The sequence below is a fragment of the Carlito syrichta genome, unplaced genomic scaffold, assembly GCF_000164805.1.
Source record: "Carlito syrichta isolate Samal-C Ts95f unplaced genomic scaffold, Tarsius_syrichta-2.0.1 Scaffold301652, whole genome shotgun sequence".
NCBI classification, from domain to species: domain Eukaryota; kingdom Metazoa; phylum Chordata; class Mammalia; order Primates; family Tarsiidae; genus Carlito; species Carlito syrichta.
Genome location: NW_007245748.1, coordinates 343,822 through 353,876, shown reverse-complemented (window position 1 = coordinate 353,876; position 10,055 = coordinate 343,822). Strand labels below are relative to the sequence as shown.

General features: G+C 43.0%; 1 protein-coding gene across 1 annotated transcript in view; it reads left to right on the top strand.

The window, feature by feature from the left end:
* Positions 1-10,055, top strand: part of ACOXL (acyl-CoA oxidase like) — a gene marked incomplete at its 3' end in the record, with an annotated part of 406,243 nt that overhangs the window by 52,424 nt on the left and 343,764 nt on the right. Inside the window, exon 2 of the mRNA XM_021710927.1 lies at positions 4,008-4,104. Coding sequence (XP_021566602.1) covers positions 4,008-4,104 — 97 coding nt within the window. The remainder of the gene's footprint in view (positions 1-4,007; positions 4,105-10,055) is intronic.

Below are 10,055 nucleotides of genomic sequence, written 5' to 3'. Positions count from 1 at the left end.
CGCCTCAGCCTTCCAAGTAGCCAGAATTACAGGCATGTGCTACCACACCCAGCTGATTTTTTGATTTAGTTGAGATGAGGTCTCGCTGCCCAGGCGGGTCTCGAACCTGCGGGTTCAGGCAATCCACTCACCTCAACCTCCCAAAGGGGTGCGGGATGACAGGCTGAGCCACCGAGCCTGGCTGCCCACTCTTTAATGGTGCTGTTTTTTTTTCTTTAGGCATGTTTGAATTCCTTGTAGATCCTAGATGTTAGACCTGTGTCAGACATGCAGCTGACAAATATTTTTTCCCATTCTGTGGGCAGTCTCCTTGCTCTCTTGGTGGTTTCTTTTGCTTTGCAGAAGCTTGTCAGTTTGATGAGTTCCCACTTGTCTGTCTTATTTCTTATGGTGTGGGCACTTGGTATTTTGATCAGAAATTGGTTGCCAGTTCCAATTTCCATAAGGGTGTCTCCTGCATTTTCTAAGATTCTTATAGTTTGAGGTTTTATGTTTAGGTCTTTGATCCATTTAGAGTTAATTTTTGCATATGATGATAGATAGAGGTCCTGTTTCAGCCTTCTGCGTGTGATCAGCCAGTTTCCCCAGCACCGTTTACTGAATAGGTTCTCCTCTCCCCAGTGGTTGTTGGAGGCTTTGTCAAAGATGAGTTGGTTGAGAAATTGAGACTTTGCTTCTGGAATCTTGATCCTGTTCTGTTGGTCGATATGCCTAGTTCTTGTATCAATACCAGGCTGTTTTGATTATTGTAGCTTTATAGTAAAGTTTTAAGTCTGGAAGTGTGATACCTCCTGCTTTGTTTCTTTTGCTAAGGATTGTTTTGGCTATTGGTGGTTGTTTATGTTTCCACATGAATTTCTGTATTGTCATTTCTAGGTCTGATAAGAATGATGTTGGTAATTTAATGGGTATTGTGTTGAATCTGTAGATTGCCTTTGGTAGGATGGACATCTTAACAATGTTGATTCTTCCTATCCATGAGCATGGAATATTTTTCCATTTGTTTATGTCTTCTTGGATTTCTTTGAGCAGTGTTTTGTAGTTCTCATTATAAAGGTTTTTCACTTTTCTGGTTAGGAAGATGCTGAGGTATTTCATTTCTTTGATGGTTATTGTGAATGGGATTGTGCTTTTTATTTGGTTCTCTACCTACTTGTTGTTGGTGTATAAGAATGCAACTGTCTTTTGCACATTTATTTTGTACCCTGAGGTTTTGCCCAAGTTCTTTATCAGTGCAAGCAGGTTTTTGACCAATTCTCTTGGATTTTTGAGGTATAGGATCAAATCATCAGCAAAGAGGGTTAACTTGACTTCCTCTTTTCTTATTTGGATACCCCTGATTTCCTTCTCTTGTCTAATTGCTCTAGCTAGGACTTCCAGCACAATGTTGAACAAGAAGAGTGAGAGTGGGCAGCCTTGTCTTGTTCCAGTTTTTAGGGGAAATGTTTCCAGTTTCTGTCTGTTTAGCAATATGCTAGCTGCGGGTTTATTGTAGATGGCACTTACTATTTTGAGGTATGTTTCTTCTATACTTAGGTGTTTGAGGGTTTTTGTCAAGAAGCGTTGCTGGATTTTATCAAAAACTTTCTCTGCATCTAATGATATAATCATGTGGCTCTTGTTTTTACATCTGTTGATGTATTTAATTACATTTATGGTCTTATGGATGTTGAACCAGCCTTGCATCCTGGGGATGAAACCTACTTGGTTATGGTGGATGATTTTCGAGATGTGTTGTTGGATCTGATTTGCTAGAGTCTTGTTGAGGATTTTTGCATCTATAGTCATAAGGAATATTGGCCTGTAGTTCTCTTCTTTTGTTGGATCTACCTGGCTTGGGTTTCAGTGTGATGTTAGCTTTGTAAAATGATTTGGAGAGAATTCCATCTCTCTCAACTGCCTGAAATATTTTCAGTTAGGATTGGTATCAGCGCCTCCTTGTACATTTTGTAGAATTCTGCTGGAAAACCATCTGGTCCAGGGCTTTTTTTGGTAGGTAGTTTTCTTATGACAGAGTCAATTTCCTGGGTAGTTATAGGTCTATTTAGTGTCTCAGTGTCTTTCTGTTTCAACCTTGGGAGGTTGTGTGATGTCAGAAAGTCATTTCATTTAGGTTATCAAGTTTGTTTCCATACAGGTGTGCATAGTAACTTCTGATAATCTTTTGTATTTCTTTTGGGTCAGTTATGATTTGATCTTTTGTATTTCTGATTGTGTTTATTTGGGCTTTTTCTTGGTCATTTTGGCTAGGAGTCCATCAGTCTTGTTAATTCTTTCAAAGAACCAGCTTTTTGTTTTGTTGATGTTTTCTATGATATTGTTGTCTTCTATGTCCCATATTTGGGCTCTTATTTTGGTGATCTGGATTCTTCTGCTAAAGTTAGTGTGCTGGTGGTCTTCTCTTTCCAACTCCCTTAGGTGGATTTGTTAGGCTGTCAGCTTGTGCTCTTTCCATTTTCCTGATGGATGTTTGTAGAGATATAAATTCCCCTCTTAGAACCACTTTTATGGCATCCCAGAGGTTTTGGTAAGGTGTTTATTCATTTTCATTTGTTTCCAGGAATCTTTTAATTTCTATTTTGTTTTCAGTGTTGACCCAGTAGTTATTCAGCATCATGCTGTTTAGTGTCCATGTTTTTGTGAGCTTTGGGGAAATTTTGTTGCGTTGATATTTATTTTTATTCCACTTGGTCTGAGGAGGTGCATGGCAATATTTCAACCTTATGGTATTTGTTTATGCTTGACTTATGGCTGAAGATATGATCGATCTTGGAGTATGTTCCATGAGGTGATGAGTAGAATGTATACTCTATGGTTGTTGGATGGAATATCCTTTAGGAATCTATTAAGTTTATTTGGTTAAGCGCCGAGTTTAGGTTTTGGGTCTCCTTGTTGATTTCTTCCTTGATGATCTATCTAGGGCTGTTTGTGGGTTATTCAAGCCCCCTGCTATATAGTGCTTGAGTCAATATCTGTTTTTCGTTTACTTAGTAGTTGCTTTATAAATGCTGGTGCTCCTGTGTTGGCTGCATATATATTTAGGATGGATATTTCTTGTTGATGAATTGAATCTTTTATCATTATGTAGTGTCCTTTTGTATCTTTTAAAATTTTTGATTAAGGTTTAAAGGTTGTTTTGTCTGATATTAAGATCACGATTCCTGCCTTCTTTTGTGATTCATTTGCCTGGAAAGTCATTTTGCATGGAAACATTTTAGATGGGCAGAGGTGGAACCTCTCCTATATTACTTTAGGTTCACTGAGAAGTAGACATTAGATATGAAAAAGATTCATTGGGGAAAACACCTGTGAAAGACAAAGCGAAGGAGCTGAGTGGGTGGAAAAAGCCTCCAGAACCCAGGCAAAACTGGTCCCCATGGAGGGAGAGAGGGAAGAGAGGGTTGAGCTGGGACCACAGCACAGCCTCAGACCAAAGCACAGTGATGACAAAGTCTTTGCATGTCAGTGGGGGCATCCCAGAGCAGAAGTCACCTGTTGGGCAGGCATGACCTTACTCTAAAACCTTGCTGTGCTCAATCATTAGCTGGAAGCAGCTGAGAGATGAGCAGCTTCAGAGTGAACTCTGCAGTTAACTCAAAGGTGTGGCTGCTAGAGGCAGGTACTCCCTAGGGCAACCCTGAGTGACACTCCAATGGCTGCCACACTCCACACCTTGTAACACACAGTCACTCCCTCTCTTCCATCTCACAAATGCTACTCTTGACTCATCTCAAACATGTGAGAGTGTCTGCCATCTTTAAAGCTTGCAGAACAGGAGATGCTGCAGTCTTATTTTAAGAAGGTCTTGTCAGGAAATCCTTCCTTCTCTCCTTTCATGGAACCTGTTATATTGCACACATAGTCTGTGTGACACACACAGTGTACACGGTATCTAACAAGATCTGCAACACAGACAGTTGCTGTATCTGATCCCTGGGCCAAAGCATCCATAGGTGCCACTCAGAGTCACCAACAATTCAGTCTTATTTTTTGTCTGTTCTTCACAGGTATGATTTAAGTTTGGACGAAACAAGAGCTTTGACAGTTGAGAGAGTGAAGTTTATCTTGGGTCTCCCTCTGGTAAAACGTGCAATTCAGGAACAGGTAAGTGTCATGTTATTTTGGTATGGTTTGTGTGTGTGTGTGTGTGTGTGTGTGTGTGTGCACGCGCGCGCGCATGTGCTAGAGAGAGATGAGAGAGAGAGAGAGAGGGAGAGATAGAGATTTTGTTTTGTTTGCTTTTTTGACTCACACAAGGACATTGATCTCTCATGCCGGGGATAGTTGACAATATTTTTGGTGGAGGGGAGTGTTGTAATGTGGCAAACCCAAAGCTGAGAGGGTTTGCGTGTAAAGTTCTTTACATATTCCAAAGAAGTCACCTAGAGGTCCAGCAGGGAAAGACATTGGTTTATTAGAACTTACTGCAGGCACGCATGGCGGTGGGTTGGTGCTGAAAGAAACCTAACTTTGAGGCAGTACAGCAAACAGTCTTATAGGCAAGCAAGTCAATTAACCAAATTTCTAACCCATGATTACAATTACATTGATTACATGACTGCCACATTGCCTTCAACACTGCTCTGTTATCTGTACCCCATGACTGTTACTGGGAATGTGCATATCTTTCAGAGCCCAGCCTTGGCCAGGGGCTGCTCCTGGGGGTGGGGGATAGGGGGAGGTGGGAAACAGTACATGTCTGGATTATACCCCACAAGTGTTTTTTCCAGGTCTTTTTTCTGCCCCACTCCCCTGAACCTCATGAACCCCCTTCTCGTGGTCAACACTTTCAGTTCTCCAAGCTCACAGGCTAGGGAATAGGAGAATCAGCAGAAGTCATAAAATATTTGTTCCAGAACCAACATAATTTTAGGCATAAAGTTAAATAGCTGAGAAATATAAATAGCTCATTTCAGAGACTTTGAAAGCACTTTAGACCTGTCCAAAGCTTATGTTTTATTTGTCTAAAACTTGTCATTCTATATTCAGTGATATTATTTTAGTCCATTAATCTGCATGAAAAATAAGAAAAAGGAAAGAATATGTGATTAGAGAGTTCTTTTGTGAAGCTAGCAATAGGAACTATATATTTTAACTGAGTTTAAGTTCATTTCCATTTCATTTAACTTCATGGCTTCCTTAACCTAGAAATTTACATAGGAAAAAAAAACACCTGCTGGTGAGACCCTGAGGAGAGGGGCCTGAGCTGGGGTCAGCCACAGTTTTGTAGCCTGGCTGCTGAGCAGACCCTATCCTGTAGGAAGGGAGAATCAGAGGACTGAGAGGTGGTGTCCTCTCCGTTCAGAGATCAGAGCCAGTGGAGGGATGGGAACCACACTTGAGAGCAGACACCCCTCCCCACCCTTGGGGTGGCTGTCCCGAGGAGACGAGCACCGATCCCAGCATCTTCTCAGGAAGGAATTACAGGCAGAACCTTGGTACCACCTCTGCTTGAAGAACTGCAGCCACCATGCTGACAGGGGCACTGCAGCATCACATTCAGGAGGAGAAAGCATGGAAGAATGTTCACTTGGTAGAGGAAAACCTCCACATGATAGAGAGGAGAGTTCTTGCAAAGCCTAAGAAATCATTTCATACCGAGCAGTTTGGCAAAGACTTTCAGGCTAGTAAATCATCTCTGATGGAACATACACTTAAAGCCATGAACACGACCAAAAATAAAAAATAAAAATAAAAAAGCAACTGTCTTTGCGTCCAGCTACTCTATCAGAGCCTGGCCTCCCATCACATTCCGTGTGGGGCTGCTTGGAAGGTGAAATCTTGGCATGTGGCTAGCCCCCTGCTCACTTAATCAGCCCAACATGTCTATGGCTTAACTTTGTGTAAATACTTAAGACCCGGATGTGAGAACTGATCCTTTAATGAGGCTTGCTAATTGCTGCCCGACCCACTGAGTCTGAAGGATTAGCCTCTGTAATCTCACTCCTGATGAAGCGTGCTGAGCCCTGGATCCAATTATCTTCCTGTTTCCCTGGCTCCCTCAGTGGCCTTAGGCAGCCTGGACAACTCTCTGTCCTGGGTGATTAGATATAATTCCTCCAGGAGGTACAGGACTGGCTTTCAACGATGGTCCCCCCCAGTTCATTTCTGTTAGTTATCACAGCTAGTTTGGCACCTATCTCTGTGTGAATTCACAAAAGGCAGTAAACCCAAAGGAAATTAAACCGGCCATCAGCACGGCAGGCTCATCTGGCCGGACGGATGTCATGCGGACTCAGCAGCACATCTGTGTCCAAAGGTTCTCAGATTCCACCCCATAAACAGCTGGAGGAGCTGTCCACATCCAGTAATTCTAGAAGAAGTGTTACATGATTCATCCTGCCTCTTAATAAAAAGATTGAGTCATTGCTGCACTGCCTGGGCAGGGAGCGGGCCAGGTTCATCCGTCCTCCCTGGCCCCCCTTCCACATCCCTCTTCCCTTTCATGGCTGATCCGATGAGCTCTGAGGCACAACGCGGTGTGTAATGTGTAATGATGATGTTCTTGGGGACAAATGAGGAGGGCGCCTCACTCGTTTTAGGTCTCTACGGACAGTCCGCAGGCCAAAAATAAGCCATTAAAATATTTCCACTCTGCGTTTTTCCCTCTGCCATCTGCAATAGATTTGAGATGTTCCAATGATTTTAAGGGGAAAAAACAGTATCTGAGTCCGACTACGGAGTGTGTGTGCACACACACAGACACACACAGTGTGAACACCATCATTGCACTCTGTACCGACTTCTCCTGCACCTGTTTCTAGTGACCTCATCTTTGTGCACCTCAGCCAAGAGCTTTCTTGTTCGCTGAAGATTCCAGGACTAGAGCCCAGGTTGGGGGTTGTTGCTGACTACCTGTATTTCCAGATGGGGAGACAAGAAGACCCAGGTCATACATCCACTTTGTGCGTGGCTTATCCTATGTGTGGAGCAGCTTCCTTGGAGGTGCTCATCCCTGGAAGCTGAAAATGACAGCTTACACTTACTGTGTGCATACTCTGCCAGTCACAGCACTAAGAACCTTAACTGGATGATCTCATTGAATACTCACAATGTCCCTTATGGCAGCCCCATTTTACAGATGAATAAACTGAACTTGAATACCTGGCCTGAGGTTAGTTATACAACGAATGAGTTGTGCATATAGTTGGTGAGGCAGGATCCAGGCCCAGGTGGTCTGCTTCCTGAGCCCGTTTCTATCTCATGGTGTTCACTCCTGACTGTACCTTGGAATTACCTGGGGACTTTGAACGCTCCTGCTGTACAGGCTTTTGCTCAGACCAACCAAATCAGCATTTAAGTCTCCCACGTGATCCAGTGTGCATCTGGAACTGAGCACCGCTGCCTTGTTCTTACTTGCCCGTACCCATGCAACATTTGGTCCCTACCAATTGTGGCTCAGGGATGGCTCATAGGGAAACCCCATCTCAGTGTTTCCTTTCCTGAGAGGGGGGCCAGCTGGGGTCAGGCTGCTCTCAGCCAAGTGCAGTGCAGATTGGGAACAGATATCTGGGTAATGAAGCACCCAGCCTTGGCTCTTCCATCCCCTCCCCCACAAACATCCTCTCTCCTGTCCTGAGCTCTGCCCCTTTTCTTCCCCATGATCCACACAGGTGAGGGACATGGTAGCTCCAGCATCTACACCAGTGGTTCTCAAAGTATGGTCTGAGAATGCCTAGGGGTCTCCAAGACCCTTTTGGTATGACCTGAAATGGAGACGTCCAACTATGTGTGTGACACCAGGTTTTCATCATTAACTTCAACCAAAACAACATATCATGACAGACAAAAGCAGAGTCCAGCTGTTGCTTACTAAGCCAGATAGTAAAACAATTTGCAAAAATGTAAAACAAAAAATTCTTCTCATGGATTTCTCTTTGTTTTGGAGGTTCGAATTATTTTCCTAAAATTATGCCATTTACGTTCACATGTAATGATTTATTATTGATTATTTTTAAAACACCTAGTTTTAATTACTAACATGGTAAGTTAATAGATATAACCTGCGTAAACAAAAGCTCTTTAAAATCCTCAATAGTTTTTAAGTGTAAAAGGGACCAGGGAACATAAAGTTTGAGAACAACTGATTTTCTCAGGAAGCCCAATCTCAGCAGTTCAGAGGGACACTGGCAGAATATTGGTGGCTTCCTATTTATATTCATTATAATTATCCATTATTTTGATCAGAATTGTAGATAATCTCAGTTTGGGGTGTTTTTGTATTTAGAGAAAAACCAGGTGGATGATCAGAACTAAAACAGAATAATAATCTAGGGTGAGCTCGCCGTAGAAGGCATTTGGGGAAAGTGGTTGGTTTCCTAATTAACTCCCAAGGAAAGTAACAGTCTTTGCCAGGAAGCGCTTATATTTAAGATGTGGGTGTATCTTAGAAAAGGAGCTGACCCAGAAATATGCCAAGAGACTGAGGATGTCTGCCCTGCCCCTATTCCTTTATATCAGCCTGTCTCGCCCAGGCCCCTCCCGCCCCTGCTGCCCACAAATTCCAGTGCTAGCCTGGCTGGTGCTGCTGACCATAATTGTTACACTCCCTCACCCATCCCCGGACTGGTTTCTGACTGACCGGCTAACTCTGAGCTCTTGGCTCTGTCACTCTGGCCTTGGCTTCCACCCTTTGTCCTTCTGGCTTCTGTTTGTACTGGAACCCAGGCTTCTCCTAGTGGGCTGTGACAGGCTGCCCTGGCTCTTGGTCCTGTGTGCTGCCTTTGGCAGGAGTCCCTGTCCGAGTTCCAGCTTCATGAGCTTGGACTCTGGCCACTTGGCCAACATTCTGGCCTGGCCAGCCCTGGCCCCATGGGATATCGTGGAGGATTTGAGCAGAGATGACAGGACAGAGCGGTCTGTTTACAGAAGTCCCTCTGTGTAGATTGGCACCTGAACGGAGCTGTCATCTTTGACAGCCATGGGGATTACTTGAGAGGGCACGCCACAGGGTGATCTGGGACCTGCCCAGGGACTCCAATGCAGCTGGAATCACGGTGCTATTTATTTTTTGACATTGCAAGCATTCTGGTGCTATTATTTTTGAACACCGCAAACATTCAGCATACTGAGAGCTTTCCATTTCAAGGCTTAATTTTTACTCTTGCAGTGAAATATTATGCAAAAACTAACAAAAATTATTTCTGGCTACCATTTGCTAAGTCCCTTCTGTGTGCCAGGTGAGGTGATTCATTCATTTTATAATCATTTGTTGAGCATCTACTAAGAGCCAGATGTTGCTTAACAAAGCCAGCCAAAAAGACCTATCTTAAGAAACTTACTTTTTAGTCCAGGAGTCAGACAGTGAACTAATAAGTAGATATTTGGCCTGCCAGATGGTGAGAGGTGCTGTGGATAAAAATCAAGCATGGTACATTGTAAAGGAAGAAGTAAAACACTTTCTATTGGCAGATGACACGATCTTTGATGTAGAACACCCTCATGATTCCACAAATGATCCGTTAAAACTAATAAGCGAATTCTGCCAAGTGGCAGGATAAAAATCAGTTGCATCTCTATATACTATAATGATAAAAAACTGATAAAGCAATTCTATTTACAATAGCATAAAAAAATAAAATACTGATGAATAAACTTAACCAAGGAGGTGAAAGACTTGTGCATTGAAAACTACAAAATTGCTGAAAGAAATGAAAGAAGACATAAATAACAGGAAAAAGTCTTGTGTTCATTGACTGGAAGACTAGAATTGTTAAAATGTGAATATTTCCAAAGCAATCTACAGATTCAGTGCAATTGCTATTAAAATCAAAAGGATGCTTTTTGCAAAAACAGAAAAATCTATCCTAAAATTCATATAGAATCTCAAGGGAACCTAAATAGTCAAAATAATCTTGACAAAAAAGAACAAAGTTGGAGGCCTCGCCCTTGCTGATTTCAAAATTTACTACAGCCGGGCTCGGTGGCTCAGCCTGTAATCCCACGCCTTTGGGAGGCTGAGGTGAGTGGATTGCCTGAGCCTGCGGGTTCGAGACCCGCCTGGGCAGCGAGACCTCATCTCTACAATAAATCAAAAATCAGCCGGGTGTGGTAGC